Genomic DNA, 24,668 nt, shown 5'->3' on the forward strand with positions numbered 1-24,668 from the left:
CTGTGTGTCTGATCCACTGTCATTGCCACTTGGGATACTCACCTTTAACCATCTCCTGCCTGTAGCAAATGTGCCACCCAGAAAACACTTCCGCCTCAGTTTCTTTGCTTCTGCTGGTTTCTAGCTCTGCACACAAGTCACAGTTGCATCTATGTGAATCTCACTGCTGGTTGATGATATTTCTAGGTTCCTCGCGACAAGAGGCTGCTATCTGTAAGCAAAGCAAGTGACAACCAAGAAGAGCAGGATAAAAGGTATGGTATGACGTTAAAGGGATGTGCCTGGCTCCCCAAATAACTCTTTTTCTGCACTTTTAAAAACAATAGTATTCAGCTATAATTTTTGTTCTTCAGAGGAGATGGAATCAAAAAGTTTAGCTTCTTCTCTCTGTCTTTTAGAGTTTGGTCCAAAATGGATCTCTCAATAAGGAGAGCAAATTGCATCCAAAGGGTCATCAGTCAGCAGGCTCTTGATGTACCCGCTTCCTGGAAGGCTGGAAATCCCAAGTTAGAGGTGAAATGCTGACACGCTAGTGTACTGCCTGGGTCAGCTCTTCTGACTGGTCCCGTGGCTGGGTAATTGCGATCAAGCCCTTGAGGGAGTGAGCTATGTGGAGATTGCTTTTGATGAGGGGGAGAAGAAGGAGTCTGGGCTGTTTCTCACTCCAGGAGGAAGCTGGTAGAAAGCCAGAAAACACTGAGGGCAGAGGGGCAGGAAAGATGTTAGGAGATCATTATATGACACCCCTTTTCCTGCAATCCTGAGTTAAGAGCCAATTGAAAAACAAGGCACAGACAGATTGAAATTAAAAAGGAAAAAGAATTCAGTTTTATTTCTGAAGAAGCCAATAGAGAATGCGATTTTTGAATCTGCAGTTCGTAGCAGGTCAATCCTGACTTATGTACGTCTGCTCACCTAGTCTCAGGCAGGACCAAGCCTCCCTGAAGGGACAGGCCACTGTGGTATGGCAGGGTGACTGGAGTCCTCTCTGTATGGCCAAGATGATCCAGACATAAAGGGGGAACCAGAAGGGACTGAACCACCTTACTCAGCTACTTCTCCCAAACTTATTAATCAAATACATCCCTTTCCTGCAGAGGAATGGGGGAGAAGCCCCAGTGCTTTTCTTCTGGTGATTCTTATGGAATGGCCTTGATTCTTATGAATGGATTCCATTCATATGGAAATATGAAGTCAGGGGAAATGAAATGCCCTGCTAGCACATGCATCCGAATCTTACCTAGCCTTGACAGGACCTGCTTATGACATGAGTGGCAGCAGGAACCTCCCCACCAGCCAGCAACGCTGAGCAGTGTATCACCTCCAAAGTACACCGTCAGCAAAGATTAAGGCTGTCTGCATCTGGTTTGCAGTTTCAAGGTGATCTTCTGGTGCTGTACGCTGTCTCAGGGACCTAATTGGTAGCAGAGATGACAGGGAGAAAGAGCCTGATACTCTTCGGACCTTGTGACTTTTCCTCCATCTAGCCGGTATTATTAAGCCAAGCAGGTGCAGTCTGCTAAATCGTATATGAGTATTCATAGAAGAGTCAGGGAGAAACCTGTCTAAGATATGTGCTCTGTCTGCATCATAATAGATAGAAGAGACCATTTTTTGTTAAAGCATCTTTTAGAACAACATGGAGGAGTGACAGCCCCTCATCGTATTTTAATGGTTATTTTTGCGATTTCAGCAGAGCACCTTCAAAAAAACTGGCAGTGAGGGAAAGACAAAACCACCTTGTGTAGACTGATTATGACTTTGTAAATGTCTGGTTGAATGTAATTTGGAAGGACATCATTTGATCTTCAGTGTATTCAGGAATTAAGGTGCCAGGTGCTAGCATGGTGTCATTACAACTGTCTGTAGCTAGAAGTTGGCACTTGGAAAAATAACTGAAAATCTCACCGGCATGACCCAGATTTTTTAAAAAGCATATTTAATGCACCATTCTAGGCATTGCATTTTTTTCTCCTATTACAATATTTGGTTCAACTTTAAATCCTATTGCAGGTGAGCCAGTAGCTCACGATAATTCTTACTTTGCTGTAATCATCCATTTTTTGGATGTCTTGCTGAAGTTCTCCAGCTTCTGAAATGACCGCTGTTCTACAGAGGCAGTTACACATTATAGGATGATGTGGGGTCAATTATTTCCTCATCATGTGGTAAGATGATTCAACTAGGTTGATATAACTCTGTAGTTCACTTACGTTTGTTTATAAGAATGCCCCAAATATTTTGACTTGTGTTTCTTGTTTGGGATTTGTATGTTTTGCCTGGATTAAAGAATTAATTACTTTGGCCTGAAACAGACTCTAACTGTAGAGAAGTTGGTTAACTTTGAATCTGTTGGTGAAGGCAGTAGGTCTGTGCTTATAAAAGTCCAGAAGAAACTGGACACTTGTTTTGATAGCTACTCAGTGTAGACCAGCCCCTTCTACATCCAATTTACAGGACTTTATCCACAAGTATTAATAGTTAATCCTCCACAAAAGAGTCTGGGGTAAAATTAGTTTGGGAAATTGTGGGTTATAATTAAACAGGCGAAGGAATGCCTGGAGGCCTTTTCTGTGTTCATGATGTTTGTGCCCCATCCAGGTTTGGGTTTGTTATGGACTTTTTTTTTTTTTTGAATACTGATTTTATCACAAGATTCCTTTCTTTGAGGAACATCTATTAACATTCCACGCAATATTCTAAACAATGGAGTTTTAGGAAATGCTGACATCAATGGGTGGTCTGGGTTTGGCATTATCTAGCTAACTGGACTCAGATTAAACGTAATTTTTAAATTTCACCGTGTCTTATATGCAGATTCACTGTATTGTTCTGACCTCGAAAGCAGGCTATTACTTAAAGCCAGAATGTTTGTAGCCTTGCAGTTTTATTCTTTAAAGGATTACTTTCTGGAATGATTTCTACAAATTTGTGGCAGACTCAGAAAAGTTTAGGTATTTTTCTGGTGTCTTTATTCATGTTGGAACCCTTCTTTCCTCAAGCTTCCTTCACTTTGAGGTTTTGTCTAAGAAATCAAAGCTAAAATGCACAGGCCTGCTGGAGAGTCAGGCCAGCTCAGAGGGGCCAGGAGAGGTCAGTTCTGGGAAGAACCAGTTTTATTCAAATCTTTCTCTCTCGTGGGCTGACTATTTAAAACACACACACACGCACACACACAAACACACACACACACGCACACTAGTTAAAAAGCAAAACAAAACACAGACATTGGAGATAGGGTTCCACGCAAAATATGTATCATTCAGAATAATCCATAAATGAGAGGTGACCCCAAATTTTATCAACCACAGGGACTTTGCTAGTAAAATCACTGTGCTATCCACAATACTCTTCCATTGACAAATTTCTCTTTGCTTCTTTTCTCTCCCAGAATTCTATAGTATAAATGGAAAGTATTTTATCCCAGCCTGGTGAGAATTAATTTTCCAAATCCTTTCCTTTCTCTTTGTACCAGCCAGGAGGTCTGAGAGCTAAGAGATCTTCTTTTACGTAAGCCCAGAGACACTACTCTCTCAAGCTCCGAAAGTAATTCAGTGCTAAGGATATCAGTGAGCTCACGTTGCTTCTCAATTTAGTGAAAATATTATAATGATAAATTCTCATTGCTTTTTTATTTTTCCTTCAAGGAGGTTAGCCTAGAGAACAGTGAAATATATTCTTCCCACTGCCCCCCTTCAAGTTATTGTCCTGCCCTTACGTTAAAAAAAAAAAAGCTATTTTATAACTTTTTCTTTTGAAAGGTTTCAAACATATCCAGGAGTAAAGAGGACAGTATAATGAACCCTCAAATACCCACCCCATTCTCCAGGATCAGAGTGGTAGTTTTTGGTTACACCTGCTTAATCTCTACCTTCTCTCTCTCTCTCTCTCTCTCTCTTAATTAGAGTAGTCTTTAAAATAAGTTCCTGACATCATGTCATTTCATCTCTAGCTACTTCTCATTTGTATCTTTAAATAAAACAGATGTTTTATTACATAATCTCAAAACCATTATCATAACTAAATGAACAATACTTCCTTAATATCACCTAACTCCCAGTCTATAGTCAATTGCCTCAAATTTCCCATGGTCTCAAAAACGTCTCTGGTTTTTCAGATCAGTATCCAAACAAGATCTACTCATCCTATTTGATTGTTATTTCTTCCAACTCTCTTAATCTAGAATAAACTTCCCACCCTCCTTTCTTTTTTTCATGCCTCTAATTTATTGAAGAAACCAGGTCAGTAAGATGTGTTACATTTTGTTTGTATGATTGTTTCCTTTTGATGTTGTTTAAGTCATGCTTCCATCCTCCTGTATTTCCCGAGAGCTGGGAATTAGATTTAAAGGCTTGCTTAAATTTAGGGTCAACTCTGCCCCCCCCCCCCAACCAACTGCACTTGATATGCGCGGGTACTGGGAAACAATTGTCCTACCTCAAGTCATGCAAAGATCCACTGCATTCCCTTGTAAAGTTCACCATCAACTTTTTCCCCAATGACATTAACATCCACTGATTATTGCTGGCATCGGTTATTTTATTAGGAGTCACAAAGTGGTGATTTTTCTAATTTTGTTATGTTGGGGGGGGTTACCATGCAGAAACTGTCTTGGCACCAGTGAAGCCCAGAGTAATTTGAGTGGAGGAGAAAACCGAGTGCAGGTCCTAAAGACTGTTCCAGTGAATCTTTCTCTAAACCAAGACCACCTGGAGAATTTGAAACGGGAACAGTACAGCACAAACATCTCTGAGAGCCCGGCTATCATCCCGGTCTCGGGCATCACGGTGGTGAAAGCTGAAGATTTCACACCCGTGTTCATGGCCCCACCCGTGCACTACCCCCGGGGAGAAGGTGAGGAGCAACGTGTGGTTATCTTTGAACAGACTCCGTATGGCATGCCCTCCATGGCCAGCCATAGCACCTACCTCAAGGATGACCAGCGCAGCACCCCTGACAGCACTTACAGCGAGAGCTTCAAGGATGGAAACACAGAGGTGAGTCCCTGGCTCAGTCATCGGGAGCCAGAACCTAAACCCAGAACCCCTAGCTGATTTTGTTTCTGTTTGCTTTTTAAGTGGGACAAAGTAATTAAACTGTAAGTTAAAAAAAAATTTATTTGTATCTTAATAAAAAGGTTTTAGGGGCATCTGGGTGACTTAGTCTGTTAGACCTCTGACTTGATTTTGGTTCCGGTCATGATCTCACGGTGGTGAGACCACACCCTGAGACAGGCTCCGCTTAATATAATCTCTCTCTCTCTCTCTTTCTCTTTTTCTTTCTCCCCCTTCTTCCCTCCCTCTCTCTGCCCCTCCCCTGCTCGTGTGCTCCATCTTTCTCTAAAAAAACAAAAAGTTTGTATTTTTTTGTTTGTTTGTTTTGAGAGAGAGAGAGAACAAGTGGAGGAGGGGGGCAGAGAGAGAAAGAATCCCAAGCAGGCTCTGTACCATCAAAGCAGAGCCCTGCGTGGGGCTTGAACTCACAAACTGTGAGATTACAACCTGAGACAAGGTCAGATGCTTAACTAACTAAGCCACCCAGGCACGTTTGTTTTACTAAATTTTTTACCAAATGTTTTTACTAAATGTTTCACTAAATTGACCTCTTCTAGTTTGTAACCTTCCAAAAGGTAGCTAAAGGTGTTGCCTGTGCATTTTTCAAAACCATGTAACTCTTCAAGACCCAGGACTATTAATATTCAAGGAAGAATTTGTATTATCAACAAACAAGTGTGTATATGTGTGCACATTTTATACTTTACAAACAGAGACCCCACATGTTCTTTCCATATGCCTGTAGAACTTACAGAAACAAGGTTCTTTCCTCCTTTGTTTTAAATTCACCAGCTTGAAAATTTCAGTAATTGTATTCAATATCAGAATAAATAGAAAAAGATCCCTCATCCTAAAAGTTTTCTTGAGTCCCTGAATTTGAAACCTTTTCCTGCCTCGCTCTGGGCAAGCACTAATCTGCATTCTGGTCACTATAGTTTCACTTTTCTTTCACTTTTTGAGATTCTTCTATTTTGTTGCTTGTATTAAACATTTATTTTGTTTACTTGCTAAATAGTATTACACGGTAAGCATATATCACAATTTGTTTGTGACATATCTGCTCACCATTTAGTGGACATATTTTGTTGCTTCTGGTTTTGGCTATTAACTAATAATGCTGCTGTGAACATTCAAGTGTATGCTTTAATGTGGGCATATGCTTTCATTTCCTGGGTACATACCCCGGACTAGAATTGCTGGGTCATGTGGTAAATGTATGTGTAACTTTATAAGAGACAGCTGTACAAGGTGGTCATACCATTTTCATTCTCAAGGGTTTCCATTTTCCTCATCCTTGCCCAAACTCCGTATTGTCAGTCTTTTTAACATGAGCTATTTTAGTGGCTATGTGATGATGTCTCATTGTGGTTTGAATTTGCTTTCCTATGATGCCTAGTGGTGCTGAACATCATTCATGTGCTTATTTGCCCATTCTGATAACTTCTTTTGTGAAATGTCTGTTCAAATATTTCACCCAACTTTTTTTATTTAAAAATTTTTTAAATGTTTATTTTTAAGAGACAGAGAGAGACAGAGTGCGAGCAGGGGAGGGGCTGAGAGAGAGGGAGACACAATCTGAAGCAGGCTCCAGGCTCTGAGCTGTCAGCAACTGACTGAACCACCCAAGCGCCCCTCGCCCAAATTTTAAATTGGGTTACGTGTCTTCTTTTCATTAAGTTGTTAAGAGTCCTTTAAGTAATCTGATGTCCGTTATATGTTTTACAGTCCAGTAGGTAGCCTTTTTTGTTGTTTTTTTTTAACTGTATCTTTCAAAGAGCAAGATGATTTAATCTGGATGAAGTACCTTGACCAGTTTTTTTCTTATAGTTTATGTTTTTTATGTACTTTTAAAGAAGTCTTGGTGTAACCCAATGTCACAAAGATTTTCTATTGCTTTTCACCGCTGGGTTTTTAATAGTTTCACCTTTTATATATAGGTTAATGGTTCATTTTTGTAATGGAGTAAGGGAAGGGTTGAGGTCCATTTTTCCCCCATATTGATATCCAGTTGTTCAAGTACTACTTGTTAAACAGACCATCTTGTCTACATTAATAATAAAGAATAATAATAAAATAAATCTAAATAAAAATAATAAGTAATAAAAAATAAAAACTTAAAAAATTTTTCTTGAGAAAGAGTGAGCACACAAGCAGGCGAGGGCTAGAGAGAGGGAAGGAGGAAGAGGGAGAAGGAAAAAGAGAGAGAGAAAGAGACTCTTAGGCAGAGCCTGTTTCAGGCCATAGTCTCACCATGAGATCATGGCCTGAACCGAAATTGTAGATTAGTTCTCCAATTTTTGACCCAGAATATTGAATGCGGTTTTTTTTTTTCTATTGATTCAGATCATCTTTCTCAACATTTAGGAGCTGTGCTTCTGTATTTGAGATGATGGTCGTGGCTTCCCATTTTTCAGTCCTCCAAGGACAATTAAAGACAGTTACCGAAGGCGAAACTCGTGGTTTCTAACTTCCCACAGGGGGGTTAGTGTGGCGGCAGCGTGCCACGTACCTGCAGCCTGCTGCCCATTTAGCTGCCGCTGGGACAAAATGCAGCTACCTGAGGCTGCGAGTGCATCCTAAATCATATTTGAAAATAGTAAACATTGATGGGCCTACTGACTATGGGCTAAACTCTTTTAATCCTCACCCAAACCATATGAGGTATGTACGAATCTTGTCATCTCGGTTTTCCAAATGAGTAAACTGAGGCACGGAGAGCCTGCCTTTGCCCATGGTCCTACTGCTGTAAGTGATAGAGTTGGGGCTCCAGGACCTGTGTGGGGCCTGGTAACCCTCAGTCGTTCCATTCCTAAAGACAGTGAGTGACTCACCCACACTTTTTTTCAAAGTTGCATGTCCTTTGTCAATGTCATTAGCTGTTTCTTATTCTTCAGAAGGAGCGAAGGGCAAAAGGGACTGGCTTTCTGCAGTGTCAGTGGGGAGTGAGGTGGGCAGGTGCGCTGGTGGCCCTCTGTTGGCACCAGCCACTCCTGAGCTCCTGCCATGCTCCGTGAAATGGGGGGAAAGCAGAGTGAGACATGCCACATTCCCTGCCCTGAAGAGGTTACCATATTTCTTGAGTTCTGGTAAATTCATAGTCAAACTTCCAATGTCTTTCTAATAAAAATCTTGCCTTAAAGTTATCTTTCATAGTTTCGGGCCGTATTGCTTAAAATAGTTAACAGACTTTTTTCTTTTCTTTTCTTTTCTTTTCTTTTCTTTTCTTTTCTTTTCTTTTCTTTTCTTTTCTTTTCTTTTCTTTTCTTTAACTGAACAGGGATCTTGTAAGCTTTTGTAAGCTTGTAAGGTATTATTGCATATTTGATTTGCCCATGAGCAGTTGGGGTGCTTCACTGGGAAAAGCAAAAGCAGCTTACTTCACATGGGAACACCAGGCACATGCTTTTTCACTAAAAAATTGCCACTGCTGTTTTCCTCAGCGAATGTGGAAATCTTCCAAGAGTCCATGGAGGTGGCCCAATGTCAACAGAACCGTGATACTGTTGGGGGGATGTGTCATCAGTTGTGCTTGTGTGATAGATAAGGAGGCTTGTGAAAGGAAGCTATTGTATTTTGGGTTTTATTTGGAAGGGAATGAGAAAGTAACTTAGTGAAACTCAATGTAAAGACTATTCTCATTAAATTTGGTGTAGCTGCCCTCCTGGCAATCGGTGTTTATGTTTCATATTATATTTAAATCTGACATGAACTAAATGGAATCAGATCTTTATGAGCTTTATTCATGGCATTGCTAACTGGTTATAAGATTAGGTGAGTAATTTCACCAAGTAAATTTCAGTAAGAAAAATTTGTCTAAAATCTAGTATTTCTTTCAGGCCAACGATTAAAATGTCTAGGACTCTTGTTGAGTTCGCAAATTTTATTTTTTAAAAATATTTATTTTAAGAGAGAGCACACGTGTGTGAGGGAGGGGCAGAGAGAGAGAGGGAAAGAGAGAATCCCAAGCAGGCTCCATGCTGTCAGCACAGAGACCTGATGTGGGCTTCAATATCACTATGACATTGTGACCTGAGCCAAAATCAAGAGTCAGATGCTTAACCTGAATGAGCCGGGTGCCCCACAAATTTCATTTCTTTTTTTGTTTTTTAATTTTTTTTAATGTTTTATTTATTTCTAGGAGAGAGAGAGAGAGACAGCGTGAGCAGGGGAGGGTCTCAGAGAGAGAGGGAGTCACAGACTGAAACAGGCTCCAGGCTCTGAGCTGGCAGTCAGCACAGAGCCAGAAGCGGGGCTCGAACCCACGAACCGCGAGATCATGACCTAAGCGAAAGTCAGACGCTTAACCGACTAAGCCACCCAGGCGCCCCACAAATTTCATTTCTTATTAGAGACTGATTCTTTGGTGTGTGTGTGTGTGTGTGTGTGTGTAGGTGGGCATCAGAGAAGTGAGCAGTTTGGCTCAACTGAGGCTGGGAGTTTTTTTAAGACAGTGATAACATTAAAAAGTTCTTTAATGGACTGATTTTAGCTATTTTATTGTGCAGCCCCTTTGTAATAATATTTGGTATATACTTACTTCTACTGGTTTTAGATGCTGTGCTAGGTGTGGGAGGAGAGGACAGAAAGAAGCATGCTTTGATTTCTGTCCTCTAGAAGCTTACTATTTGTCTGTCTGAGAAGTGAAATAATGATGGTTCTTTTATTTTGTAGTATTGTGTACCAGGCACTGTGGCTTACACATGTTATTTCTAATATTTACTATAATTCCAAAAAAGTGTTATTTTCCCCATTTTACAGATGAAAAGACAGAGGTTCAGAGAGGTTAAGAAATGTGCCAAAGAACACACAGCTAATATGCAAAAGAGTATAACTGATAAATACAAATCAGGGAGGCAATAACACATTGGATGTTTTAAGGAAACATGTAAAACTTAAGACGTGGAAGGAAGAGTTTTGATAGAAAAATTGTATGTACAGTCATAATAAGAATCAAAATGGAAAGAAGAATTTGCTTATTCCATACTACAGTTTTATGTCAGTTAAAATTAGTCTATCTAGGTGTATGAATAAAGGAGCCCCAAGGCCTCAGTGATTTAATATAGTAAAAGTTTATTTCTTGTTACTAATAATCCTGATACATGTCTGCAGACCTCTTTTCTAATCAATGACTCAGCAATCCAGATTCCCTCCATCTTGTGACATTTCTGTCTTATGTGTGGCTTCTGGATCCCCTCTGCTGAGGAAGCGAAATCATGAAGATTGCAGACCGACTTGTAAATATTGTGACTTGATAGTGACCTGCATCACTCTTGTTCATCTTTCATTGGCTAGAACTAGTCACGTGGTCTTTACTAACTAACTGCAAGGGGGCTGAGAAGCTTAGCTCTGCCATGTGCTTAGGGATAAGAACTATATACATGGACAAGCACCAGATATTTCTACCACATATTTCATAATTCAATCCCTGGTATATTACTTGTCAAATTAACATAGTTTGCACAGAATCCTGAAATGAAAGCAAAGAATGATTATTTGTCATACCCAATAGATCTATGATGGTTAGTTGTTGATTTTATGTTCATCTGGAGACTGATACTGGAAGTTATCCTGAATCTAAACCCTGTCCAGCATGATTAATTTTTTTTCAGTTTTTTAAAAATGTTTGTTTTTAAGAGAGAGAGACAGAGTGTGAGCAGGAGAGGGGCAGAGAGAGAGGGAGACACAGAATCTGAAGCAGGCTTCAGGCTCTGAGCTGTCAGCACAGAGCCCGATGCAGGGCTCGAATTCATGAACCTTGAGATCATGACCTGAGCTGAAGTCAGACGCTTAATTGAATGAGCCACCCAGGTACCCCAGCATGATAAATTTTTAACTGGGAGTTCATTTCCTCCCATAGATTTAAAGAATAATACCTTAGTAAGAAAGAGAGAAAAGAGAGAAAGATATATATATCCATATCTTGCACACACACACACACGCACACACACCATGGAATAATAATCAGTCACAAAAAAGGATGCGATTTTGCTGTTTGCAACAACCTGGATGGACCTAGAGGGCATATGCTAAGTGAAATAAGTCAGTCTGAGAAAGACAAATTCCATACGATTTCACTCATTTTGGAATATAAAAACCAAAACAAATGAATAATCAAACAAAAAGCAGAATCAGACCTATAAATACAGAGAAAAAACTATTGGTTGCCAGAAGGAAGGAAGGTGGGGGAAATAGGCAAAACGAGTGAAGTGGGTGGGAGATACAGGCTTCTGGTTATGGAATGAATAAGTCATGGGAATGAAAGGCACAGCATAAAAAATATAGTCAATGATACTGTAGAAGCCTTTGGTGACAGATGGTAGCTACACCTGTGGTGACGGTAGCATAATATATAGAGAAGTTGACTCACTATGTTGTACACCTGAAACTACTGTAACATTATGTGTCAACTATACCTAAATAAAAACAAATTTTTTAAAGGACAAAATCTTAAAAATACTGAATCAAGTACTAAGTTGGAACATAGTTTCACTTATGATTAATGTACTTGGTTTTGCTATGTTTATTTTAAACATATTGACAGAATGTATATGGTACCATCAGACTTCTATCATTTTATTATATCCATTTGTTTTTGCATCAAGCAACATTTTGGAAAACGCTTAGCATATACATTTCATACTTTAGGAAGCTTTCTGTTTCTCTATGTGTAGTCAAATTTGATGTGATTGGATGACCTGTTATTCAGATTCATAGTTGTCATCTTCCCACCTCCTGAACACAATGGCTATGGAAGCCCCATGTCTGCTAAAGCTGGTACTCTGCAGCACCCTTTGATACTTTGATCACACTTTCCTCTTACAATGCTCTTGGCTTCATGGCCACAGCTTCAGTCATCATGTGTATCCTAAAGACTTTCACATTTTTTTTCTCCAGCCCAATTCTCTCTTCTCTGCTCTAGACCTTCATAGCTAACTGTGTATGACTCTCCATCTATCCCAAATCTGATGTGTAGTCTTCCTATGTGTTCTTCACCTTAGTGGGTAGCACCACCATCCTGGTTTCTTAAGAAACCAGGATATCTCTTGATACGTTGCCCTCCCTTATTCATCCATTACCAATTCTATCCGTATTTCTAATTATTTCTCAGATCCATCCATTTTTCTCCATTCTGCTACTACCATGCTGGCCCAGTCTGTCATTTTCTCTGGCCTATAATACTGCTTTTGTACACTGTACCAGGGATAGTGTTTTCAAAATATTTATCTGATTATGTCATGCCCCCCCCACTTAAATCCCATCGCTTTTAGGATTAAGACATAAATCTTTAGAAGTATACAAAGCATTGCATATTCTGCTTCTCCTCTGCCTTTCCCAACTCATCTTCTACCTCTTTCCCCCTTGTGCTCTCTGCTGTGGGCTCCATTCAGTTCTCTGAACCTGAAATACTTCCTCCTGCCTCAGGACCTTTGTGCATGCTTCTCCATGTTCTAGAACTGTGCTGTGTAATGCTATACCCACTAGCCACATGTGGCAATTAAAATTAAAATCAAGAATTAATTTCTCAGTCCCACTAACTACCATTTTAAGTGCTCAATGTGACTTGTGGCTACTGTATTGGACAACAAAGATATAGAACGCTTCCATCTTTACACTAAATTCTACTGGACAACACTGTTCTAGAATATTCGTTGCCATCTCCTACACCCTTCCTCCTATGTGATTTCTTCAGGAAAGCCCTTGCTGGCCCCTTCCTTCAGTTCCTAGTAGTCAGTTTTCTTTGTATCTAAGTTTACCAGCAACTACCATGAACACACCTGTAATCAGAGTTACATTTATTTAGCCTGCTTCAGCAGGGGACCCTTAGGAACAACTCTGTAACACAGAGTTGGGAGGAGGTCTTCATAGAGTTTGGTATTATCCTGGAGAAGTGTAAGGAGGGATTAAGGAAGTGACAGCCAACTCTGGATTAGGTATGAGAAGACACTGAGGCAGTCTGGAAACTGGGTAACCATAGTTACCCAGGTAGTTTAGGAGATGAAATAAGCAAAGCAGGACTGAGGATGCCTCTGCTAAGAAAGCAACAGTCCCTCAGAAGGAAGATGTGTGATTCACTTTTGTAGCTGTGGTCCTGTCTTTGGGCTTCTGTCGGAAACAGCACTTACCCTCTGTTGGCCTTATCTGTGTGCCACCAGAACGTACACAAAGGCTGATTGTCAGGGGGACTGATTTTTACTCGCTCTGTCGTGCTGTGCTCTCCTAGAACTCTGTTGCTCTTCTCCAGAGTGCTTGCACCCAGTTTGTAATTTTTTGAATGAATAGTTTTTTGAATGAGTGTGTTTCCTCTAGTAGACCGGAAGCTTCATGCGAGCACAGACCTCTTCTCTTTTTGCTCACTTTGGTACCCATGGCGTTTAGCACACTGCCTGATATGGAGTAGATACTCAGTCTTTCCTGAAAGAGTGGATGAATGAATAAGACCCACGAAATTGGTGGCTGATCAAAGACACGGAGGCAGAAAATATCTGATTTTCTGCCAGTTAAAGAATCATTTGTCTTTTTGCAGTAGACTCTTAGGCAGATGTCTCCTTCCTCCCAGCTAAGAAAGAACAGTAGATTCTAACATTCAAAATTTACATATAACATTCTAACATCGCCTGATATCTCAAGTCCTTTCAGGGTCGTCTTTAAAATATATGTTACCATACCTCTTTACTCTCATTTTTCTCAGTCCAAATGATTAAGAAATGTATAGATGCCCACAGCAAATCTCAGTAGAGTATAGTGATGTTGGCTGTCTGCTTCCCTTTGGGCGTGCCACAAATTATATGAAAAGGTTTCCAAACAGTTGTGGGAACTTGGTACCTGTAACCAGAGTGACCCAAACATTTAGGGTATGACTTTCCATACCGAGTCATGTAGGGCTGCATGACCCATCAATGCGATCAGGTCTCATGAAGGACTGTGATGTTTTCCAGGTGGACCACACATTTAATGTTTTAATTATAACGACAATATAAAATACCTAAGGATAAAATTTTAAGCTTAGACATTTTGGTAACATGTTTACTATCTTTATTTTTTCGTAGTTCTTTATTAGGGTGCTTGATTGGGGTAAGATTCTCTATTTTAGTCAGCATGTAGTCTCTTTGAGTCTGTACAGTTGTAGCATATCACACCTTCTCACATCACCTGAGAGGTTAGAACCACAGAATTTATAAGTTTAATATGTTTAATTCTGTCCTCAGGCTTCAGAATTCTGTGGCATGAACAATAAATTCACTGAGGCCTGTGGTTACCAACACTGATGATTCAGTATTAGTTATGTTGTATTAGTGTTGTTATGGGTTCCTGCATATTCCTTCAAAGGAGACTTTGGAAATGCATTTCCTCCATCTCTTTTTCAAATGCCCTTTTCATCATGCTACCCTCTCAACTCCAAAATTTCCTAATTCTTAACTATACTAAGTATAAATTCTTTTTCATAGATCAGCCCTGGCCAATAGAACTTTCTACAGGGAAGGAAAATTTATTTATTTATTCTCTCCAATATGGTAGCCACAAGCCACCTATGGCAATTCAGTATTGAAAATATGGCCAGTTGCTTGAGAAACTAAATGTTTAACCTATATTTGTGGTCCTCCTTTTGTAATTATATCAGGCCGTGTCCTTGGCCCCATGCACACACCACATTTTGTACCATCATTTTGTCTTGAGTCACGTTGGTCTTCTCTCACCTGGATTACTTTTTCTCAATTTCTTTGGTTAATCTAGCTTCTCTTTAGCTTCCAAGGGTTAGAACAGTCTCCACAGTTTCCACGAAATCGTCCTTTAATCTGGCTGACCTTCCTCTCCTGGCAACGGCCATTTTGTGCTTCTCCAGCCAGGGTACCTGAAAAATGAATGAATGAATGGATGAATGAATGAATGGATGGATGACTCAAAATAGACTTTCACATTAGGTCATTTGTTCTACCATTTGTTGTTGTTGTTGTTGTTGTTGTTGTTGATGTGAATTTGTCCATCTCTCCAACCAACTTTCAGTAGAGCCCCAGAAAATTCCCACTGAATGCTTTGTTGATTGATTGATTGCTTGCTTGAATGCAAAAGAAATGCAAATCTGTATCTTTGATTCTTTTTTCACAATTATTGGACCAGTCAACAAGTTCCTAGGATGCACATGAGTAAACTTTGAAGGGCAAACCGTTTTCTTGGATCCAGGAAATTTATGAGACTGCATAGAAAGAAGCATCATGTGTATTTTACTTATAAACTGAGTTCTAGAGATGGTGGTTAAGGATCGTGAAGAAAGTTTGGAAAATAGCTGTGAGTAACTCTTTCCTGTGAAGAGTTTTGAGTTTTGAAATGTGGCCAACGAATGGAAGTTTATGGTCAAGAAAAGAGAGGCAGCAAAACTTGTTTTTTTGAAAGAGACACTGGAAAAAAGTCACATTGGGAGGTGCAGGTGTGTGTGGTCAACCAAGTGCTTTTTCATTCTGTTAGATTCACTACAGGATCAAGTTGGGGCATTTGCAAATCTACTTCTGGAAAGGTTTTAAAATGTGGGCAAGTGCTTCCTGCTTGCTCTAAATAACAACTGGATATCCCTGGATCTAAGCTTCTTCATGCATAATACCAGGACCTAGAGTTTCCCTCCAAAACGTACTCTTACAATATCGTGGTAATAAAGATCTTAGAGAAGGGCACTGAATATGGCCAAGTGATTACTATATAATAGAATTTAATACATATATATCGAGTTCACTGTGTACCAGGTACTGTACTTAGTACTTTACATCTATTAATACATTTATCCTTCTAATCACTGTAAGTAAGCATTTTGCAGATGGAGAAAATATGGCACTTACCTCAGTTTATATGGGTAGCATGTTAAAGAGTTAGAATTTGGGGTGCCTGGATGGCCTGGTCAGTTGAGCATCCGACTTCGGCTCAGGTCATGGTCACTTTACCTGCCCCTTCCCTGTTCAAGCCCCTCATTGTCTTTGTGCTGACAGCTCAGAGCCTGGAGTCTGCTTTGGATTCTGTGTGTCTCTCTCTCTCTGCATCTCCTCCCCCACTGCTCCCATCCCTTGCCTCTCTATGTCTCTCTTGAAAATAAACATTTAGAAACATTTTTACAAAAGAGTTAGAATTTGATGCTAGACAGTTTTGCTCCAGAAACTATGCTCCTAACCACTCTAAATATTGCCCTATGCTATTTATGCTGTGTGGCCTTTCTGTAATTAGTGTTCCATTAACTAAGAATTTGTGATTTTGAGGGGCACCTGGGTGGCTTAGTTGATTAAGCCTCCAACTTCAGCTCAGGTCATGATCTTGTGGTTTATAAGTTTGAGCCCTGCATTGGGCTCTGTGTTGACAGCTTGGAGCCTGGAGCCTGCTTCAGATGACTTCCTCTCTCTATACCTGCCTCTTCCCTATGTGTGCTCTGTCTCTGTCTCTGCCTCTGCCCTCTCCCTGCAACATAAATAAATAAATAACAACAAAAAAGAATTTGTGATTTTTGGATATCCATTGGCAATGATAGAAAATGGAAGAGATGTTTTTATATGAAACAGATTCCAGTACTTGCAGACACTTTTTGCAATGCCTAGGGATGTGTAAACAGTATACAAAGCATGAATACCCTTTCTGTCCAGCATAATTCTCAGTGTGCAGGTGATATGAGAATTCTGTGCACAAATGGTCACAATTTTCATTGTCCTTGAAAACACAATACTAAAAAATGTATTATTTTCCTTTGTGAAGTGAGGATAAAACAGATTGGACACATTTGTCACTTTTTGTTTCTTTTGCATGATGACTTACCTATTGGTTTTAATTTTGATGACTTTTAAATTTTGCAGAAATTCCGGAGTGCTTCCGTTGGGGCTGAGGAATACATGTATGACCAGGCATCCAGGTAGGCGACCGGGAGATGCCTCTAGAAACTGATGAACTGATAGGACTTTTAATGTATCCCCAAGTTATACTTTTGAACCTTTAAAAGAAAATTCTTTTCTCTATACAATGACTTCTAAATCGCCATCTTGACCTACATTCTGAGGTCTGTACCCTTTTTCTGTTCTTCTGTTGGTTAGATATGCCTTCTTAGATGATCCTCTAAAGCTCAGACACAGGGGCTCCAACAGCATGTGAATAAATGGAACTCTTTGTCTTTCTTTTCTTTTTTTCCCTTCCTTCCTTCTCCACTTCTTTCATTGGTCTGCTTTTATTTCCTATCATGGCGAATGATGTAACGATCCTCCAGCTACCCACTCTAGAGGTGTAAAGATATGCCTGACTTTCTTGCTACACTTTAATCATACTTGCCAAGTGCTGAATATTCTCTTCTACCTGTCCTGTCCCTTGCCAGGAACATGAACTCTTACTCATGTTCTGAACTATTAGAATCCATCTGAGCTTTCTGCCACCACTTTCTTTTCCCTTTTGTTCCACTTTGCACATATTAATCTACCAGCTCTCATACACTCTGGTGCCTTCCGTGTACAAGCCATGCGAGAGGGATGGGGATAAGATACAACCTCCCTTACAAGAGGCCTGTAGATTTGGAGGGGACAAACGTAGTGTTGGACAATTGTAATACAAATTGTAAGTGATGAGTCCTGCTACAGAGATACATAAACAGAAAGCTGAGAGGACCTATGGGCCTGTGTGTGTGATGGCAGTTGGGAGGGGTAGGGGTGGGACGAAGCTTGCAGGAAGGGGCATTTGAGCCACATCTTGAAGGACTGTCAGTAGGGGTTTTCCAGGGGTAGAAGGAGGATTAAGAACATTTTAGGTAGAGGGACCAGATGTTCAAAGACCTTGGTCGTGATCATGTCTGTAGATAGGAGAAAATGGCAAGAAATGGATTGATCTCTCCCATTTATAAAACGTATCAGGGGCGCGTGGGTTGTTCAGTCGATTGAGCGTCCAACTTCGGCTCAGGTCATGATCTCACGGTTCATGGATTCGAGCCCCCCGTCGGGCTCTGTGCTGAATGCTTGCTGAGAGCCCGGAGCCTATTTTGGATTCTGTGTCTCCTTCTCTCTCTGCCCCTCTTCTCTCTCTGCCCCTTCTCACACTCTGTCTCACTCTGTCTCTCAAAAATAAATAAATGTAAAAAATTTTTTTTTAAAAAAACACAACTTCTCACTGATTTCATCATTTCCAAGAGAATTAAACACAAGTTACTGATGAAGGTAGTCAGGGCCCTCTGCATACTGGCCCTTTACCTTACACCTTGTCCCCTACTCTATTGCTTGCCCGTTTGCTTTTCCATGTGTGGCTCTCTCTGTTCTCTCTGTTTCCACCTAAAGTCCTCCTGATCCTTCAGGATCTTGCTTTATCCTCAGGCTCCCCATTTGGTCTCCCCAGGTCGTCCAACTCAGAATTTGGGTGTGTGGTGTTCATAAGGGGGAGCGGTATGGTGGGGAAGATAAATTTCCAAATCATCTTCTAAAATGTGGAAATACATATATAATTTGCATGAAATAAACCCAGATCACCATGACAGATCAGCTGTCAGGCTGGTGACAAGAACATTGACCTATCATCAGTCACTTGACCTGTCTTCTCTTTCTGCTGCTGTCATTATCCTCGGGAGTGAGCAGGTTTCTGAGCCTGTCTTCAGCTGTGAAATGAGGAAGGTGTTTGGTTTTTTTTTTCCCCTTATGTTATGGATAGGCTTGGGGGGGGCATGAACTCCCCGAAATTATATTTAAAACTATTTCTGTTCATAAGTGCTCTTTTTCTGGAGAGAATTCACAGCTTTCTTCATTTTTTTTTTTTTTTTTAAAGAAATCTGTGCCCTAGACAAGTTGCAAACTGCTGGTCTAGGTGATTCTTAATATCCTGTCCAGGTCTCAAATTTTATGATTCAGTGGCTGTACTGAAATTGCTTTTTCTAAGCAAAATGACAGTGAAATTGGTTCTGTCTTGAATGATTTATTTCCTACCTAATTCTAAGACACATATTCTGGAATTTGCTTAGTTTATCAGTTTAAGCGTAAAGTTTTTATCGTGAAATGAGGAATATTGTTCTGCCCTTCAAATTTCTTTCTCCTTGCAAAAGTTACAAAAAATTGGACATTGCAGAAATGTTTAACATAGAAAGTAGGAGCCTTCATCATCTTGTAAGTAGATCATTTTAAGAGGTGAACTTTGAGACATTTTTTGCATCCAGCTTTAAAAAAAATTTTTTTTTATGTTTTATTTATTTCTGAGAGAGAGAGAGAAAGAGAGAGAGACAGTGTGAGCAGCGGAGGGTCAGAGAGAGGGAGACATAGAATCCAAAATTGGCTCCAGGCTCTGAGCTAGCTGTCAGCACAGAGCCTGACGCGGGGCTCAAACCCACCAACTGTGAGATCATGACCTGAGCCAAAGTCGGACGCTTAACCGACTGAGCCACCCAGGCGCCCCTGCATCAAAGACTACGGAATTAAAGAGCTAAGAAAATAGATAGGCCCAGTGAAAAGCGTTTGCTCATTAAAAAAATACACAAAGCTTTGGTTATTGGATTATCACTAAGGGCCATCCAGCAATGTAGGAAAATAAATATTTCTTTTTTTTTTTAATGTTTTATTTAATTTTGAGAGCAAGAGAGATAGAACATTAGCAGGGAGGGGGCAGAGAAAGAGAGAGAGAGACAAAGAATCTGAAGCAGTCTCTAGGCTCCGAGCTGTCAGGACAGAGCCTGACACAAGGTTTGAACTCACAGACTGTGAGATCATGACCTGAGTCGAAGTTAGATGCCCAACCGACTGAGTCACCCAGGCGCCACAGAAAATAAATATTTCTGAATGGACATCTTACACAAAAGAGATTGTGGTTCATGCCTGTTGTTTACTTTAAATAATTGATAAATTCTTCAAATTTGGGAAAACCGGTGTTTTTATTTTGTAAATTAAATAATGTTTTAAAGATATTAGGGAAATTATGTAGAGCAGGGATCTGCAAACTTTTTCTGCAATGGGTTAGCTAGTAAATATTTTAGATCTGGTACACCATATGTCACAACTACTAAACCCTGCTGTTGTAGTGTGAAAGTAGCCATAGACAAGACATAAGTGAACAAACATAGACGTGTTCCAATAAAACTTTATTTACAATAATAGGCAGTGAGCTAGATTCGGCCAAGGGACCATTGTTTGCAAACTCCTGATTTATAGCAGTCACCCTTTCATGAGTTCTTTTGCAGTCTTAAAAACAAACAAAAAACAAAAATAAAAATCCCAATTTCTGTTATGGAACTAGATTCTCAATAGTGCATGTTTGAGTTTTATTTAGATTTTCACATTTTGAAATGTTTTCAAGTGGGATATAGCTATTTTGCAGCATCTTGGTTGTACAAAAAGAGGGCTGGGTATAGGTATGAATTAAACAAAAGCTGTCACACATTTGGCTTGTTGCTGGGATAAAAGCGGCAAATTCTATCAATTCTTAAGCTTCAGGCATTGCCATCCACGACCTAACAGATTCTCCTGGCAGAGCCTTATGTAATTGGACAGGCACCTCATGGCCTTTTCTCCCCTTCTAAACCACCTGGTTTATGAGCCACTATTAGAAATGCTGTATACATTATATTAGCAGTGACCTTCGGTCTGGTCTCATCTCTTTTGCCATATGCTATGTTTTGTCTCTAAAATAGAGTAAATATTGGTTAATATTCCTACAGAATGCTGTCAATGTGAAATTGATTAGGAAGGCAGAAGTGTCCAAGTGAGTGACTCTGACCATTGTTTGTTTTCTGTTCACAGTGGCACATTTCAGTACACCCTGGAAGCCACCAAATCTCTGCGTCAGAAGCAGGGGGAGGGCCCCATGACCTACCTCAACAAGGGACAGTTCTATGCCATAACGCTCAGCGAGACTGGAGACAATAAATGCTTCCGACACCCAATCAGCAAAGTTAGGGTATGAACCTCATTTCTCAAACAAAGCACAGAGGGGTCAGATGAAGGGAATGACTACCTCACAGTCTTGTGGAAGGGCGTGGACAAAATTCCAAAATAAATAATTCTAGAACAAATGTCAGAGAGTTGGAGCAGGAGAGAACTTACTGGCTTACAGTTTATCATTTTAATCAGTAACCAATAAACCCCAGGGAGGGACATGGTTGGGACATGCTTTCTGACTGTATCCCAGGAATTTTCCCAGCTTCCTTCATTACCTTTATGCTACTTAGTTGTTGTTCTTGTGTTCAATCAATTGATCTTAATTTTTCAAGCAAGCAGCTGTAAGTCAGACCTGATTTGTGGACAAAGAAAGAGCCGCGTCTGTCTTCTTTAAGGGAGGCTGCAATTTATTGTGTGTCCCTGGTCCCTTTGCAACTTGCTTACAAAGCCCTTCTGCAGCCCAGTGCTTACTTAGGAGTAAAGTGAGGCATGATACGATCCCTGCCAGGAGTGACTTGGAGATTTCACATTCACGAGTATTAGTTCTGTTTGTGGGAAATGGAGCTGTGCCGGAAGCCTACCAGTTTCTGGCATTCACGCCACTGCCAAGAAGGGAGGAAACTGGTAATCCTTTTCAGTAGAAGAGCTCTCTGAAAATCATACCAGAGCTGTCTGAAAAGAGGTTGAAGGACTTTCCTGCCCTATTGTAAAATGATTTATTTTACATGCTGTGTGCATAGTGCCCATCCCATCTTACTTTATCCATAGCTCCCGGCTCCTAAGCTCTTTAGTACATTGGGAAGAATGCCACGCTGTGCCTAGAACGTAGTGAGTTTGCCCCCATCCCAGACGCCCATGTGGCATCTCTACCATGAGGTAGAAGAGAAAGAAGAGTATTTGGGCACCTGCTTTCGAGCTTGTCTGTTACTAGCTTTAGGTCAAATCCTTGCAGTGGCAATCTCTGAGTCATCTGGGTTTTGTGGCTTTGTTTCAGTGAGAAAGATAAGGAAGGATTGCTGCTCATTTCTCATTCCAGCAGTTCTTCTTCCCTCCAGGCCTGTCCCAGGCCCAGATCAGAGGTGCAGGAGGCAGGGCAGCTGGGAGTGAGAGGAAGATGTGGAACGAATGTGCCATCCAAGGCTGAGCTCGTTGTAGGTGGAAAGGTGCCTGGTGTGTCGTGTGCCTGTAAGGGGGCTTGCTATGTTCCTACCCTGTGGTCAAGGCTGTGGTGGAGGGATGCTTCCTCCTCCTCCTCATAATCATTGTAATGGTGGAGGGAAATAATATTATTAGTGACAGCAACAACAATGGCAGAGGGGTACCATAATAATAACAACCAGTGCCAGAATATCACAACTACTATTTATTGGGTGGATCTTCTACGTGCCAGGCACTGTGTTAAGTACCATAAATCTAGCAATTCACTTGAAATTAACAACAACCCTATGATATAGGCACTATTTTGTAATCTTACAGATGAGGAAACTTGGCCTTTTAGAGAGACTAGGAACTGGCCAAGGTTACACAGCTAAACTGTGAGGGAACCAGGACATATCCCAGGCAGTCAGATTCCTGAGCTCATTCTCTTAGCCACTAAGGTACATCAGATTGAGTCACATGGAGGGCCAAAAGCCAGAGGCATTTTAGCCTGGGACCCACCTCTGGGTATATATGCTAACCTTCACACCGTACACCCCCACATGTGGATGCCTGGTAAGAAGACTCTGGATACATTTGCTTTTTAAAACACAGTCTTGTAAATTACCAGCACGTGTATAACTCTCTTAGATTGTATAACTCTATAACCAGTACGTATGTACACCCTCTTAACAATACCATTACCCATCACCCTGAAAAGATTGTGGATGGTTCACATTCTAAGTCCATGACTGTTTAGTGTTGAGTATAGACACTCTTCAAGAATTTTACTTCATTGAAATGGTGGAAATAACTTAACATTTAATTTATTTCCATCTGTTTCATTTTGGCTAAGAAGAGCCCTGCTTTCTTAAGAACTTCAGTCTAATACCCTTGGAGAGCTAGAATGGTGCCTTTCAGAAGGATCTTTCTTACTCCTCAGCTCTGGGAGAGCAAGCAATCTGGAGGAAAAGAGGGATGCACTTGGAACCCACCAGCATTAATTTTGGGGTTTTTTTTGTTTGTTTGTTTTATTTTATTTTTTATAGTTTATTTTTATTTTTGAGACAGAGAGACAGAGCATAGCAAGGGAGGGGCAGAGAGAGAGGGAGACACAGAATCTGAAACAGGCTCCAGGCTCTGAGCTGCCAGCACAGAACCCAATGAGGGGCTTGAGCCCATGAACCGCGAGATCATGACCTGAGCCAAAGTCGGACACTCAACCGACTGAGCCACCCAGGTGCCCCCCACCAGCATTAATTTTGGAGAACAGTGTTTCATTCTGAATTGAAGCATGTGTGCTTGGTAATAGCATTTTCAAACTACCTTTCTCTTTATCACTGAAGAAATAAATTTCCAGACCAAGAATATGCCATTATTTAGGCTAATGTAGTCATTTGGTAGAAAAGAAAATTACCTGCTATTTTTATCTTGGAACAGAAAGAAATAAACACAAGGAGACCACTCAGTGAATGAACTTTTACACATACAGCAGTCCTTGCCCCCTATGTGTAGAGGATACATTGTAGGTCCCCCCCCACTTGGTGGATGCCTGAAACCATGGATAGTACAGAGCCATATATATACAGTGGTTTTTCCTCTATGTGCATACTTATGATAAAGTTTAATTTATAAATTAGTACAGTAAGATATTAACAGCAATAACTAATATTAAAATAGAACAGTTATGACAATATACTGTCATAAAAATTATGTGAATGTAGTATCTCTGTCTCTAAATATCTCACTGTACTGTGCTCACCCTTCTCCTGATGATGGGAGATGATAAAATAGCTCCATGATAAGATGAAGTGACATGAATGATCTGGGCATTGTGACCATAACGTTACACTACTAGACACTCTTCTACTTCTAGATTGTGGGTGACCAATTGTGGGTAGCCAAAGCCATGAATAAGGAGGACTATAGTAAATTTTTTTTTACACTTATTTATTTTTGAGAGACAGAGTGAGACAGAGCATGAGCGGAGGGGAGAGGCAGAGAGAGAGGGAGGCATAGAATCTGAAACAGGCTCCAGGCTCTGAGCAAGCGTTCAGCACAGAGCCTGATGCAGGGCTTGAGCCCACGAACTGTGAGATCATGAACTGAGCTGAAGTCGGACGCTTAACCGACTGAGCCACCCCGGCGCCCCATGGAGGACTATTGTGAATGGCAAAGTTTCAGGAAGTGGAAGAGAGATTCAGGAAGTGGGAGAGAGAAGAATGAAGCCTTGTGGCTCTTAGTCCCACTAGAATAGCCAGTGCTGCCCCTTGTCAGCTCTCCACACCTTTGAGGGTCATGCTGCTTGCAAATCCTAATAATATGGATATTTCTGAACTAGTCTTCCTAACAGACATCTGTTTTGTCATGTAACCAATGTTCACACACACTTTGGAATCAGCCCGATTCTGAGTTGACAGTAGAGCCGCAAGCATGTATTGTGTATCTCTTATTTGCCAGACACCAGGATCGCTGTCCTTGTCCTCTTTGACTTTGAAGCCAATGGGCCATTGACGGAATAGTTATAAGTAATTAATGAAATGACTACAAGTGTGCAAAATACTACAAGGGAGAAGTTATTAAGGAATGAGAATCAATGAAATATTCTGCAATAGTAGGAAAA

At 40.6% G+C, this 24,668-nt stretch overlaps 1 protein-coding gene across 3 annotated transcripts in view; it reads left to right on the plus strand.

The window, feature by feature from the left end:
* Positions 1–24,668, plus strand: part of GRHL2 (grainyhead like transcription factor 2) — a 170,802-nt gene that overhangs the window by 58,181 nt on the left and 87,953 nt on the right. For all 3 annotated transcript variants that reach the window (XM_039233823.1, XM_039233824.1, XM_039233825.1), the window contains exons 3-6: positions 187–254; positions 4,604–4,997; positions 16,877–16,932; positions 20,771–20,927. In XM_039233823.1, coding sequence (XP_039089754.1) covers positions 187–254; positions 4,604–4,997; positions 16,877–16,932; positions 20,771–20,927 — 675 coding nt within the window. The remainder of the gene's footprint in view (positions 1–186; positions 255–4,603; positions 4,998–16,876; positions 16,933–20,770; positions 20,928–24,668) is intronic.

This window comes from Hyaena hyaena, unplaced genomic scaffold (genome assembly GCF_003009895.1).
Source record: "Hyaena hyaena isolate Hyena2069 unplaced genomic scaffold, ASM300989v1 scaffold_79, whole genome shotgun sequence".
NCBI classification, from domain to species: Eukaryota; Metazoa; Chordata; class Mammalia; order Carnivora; family Hyaenidae; genus Hyaena; species Hyaena hyaena.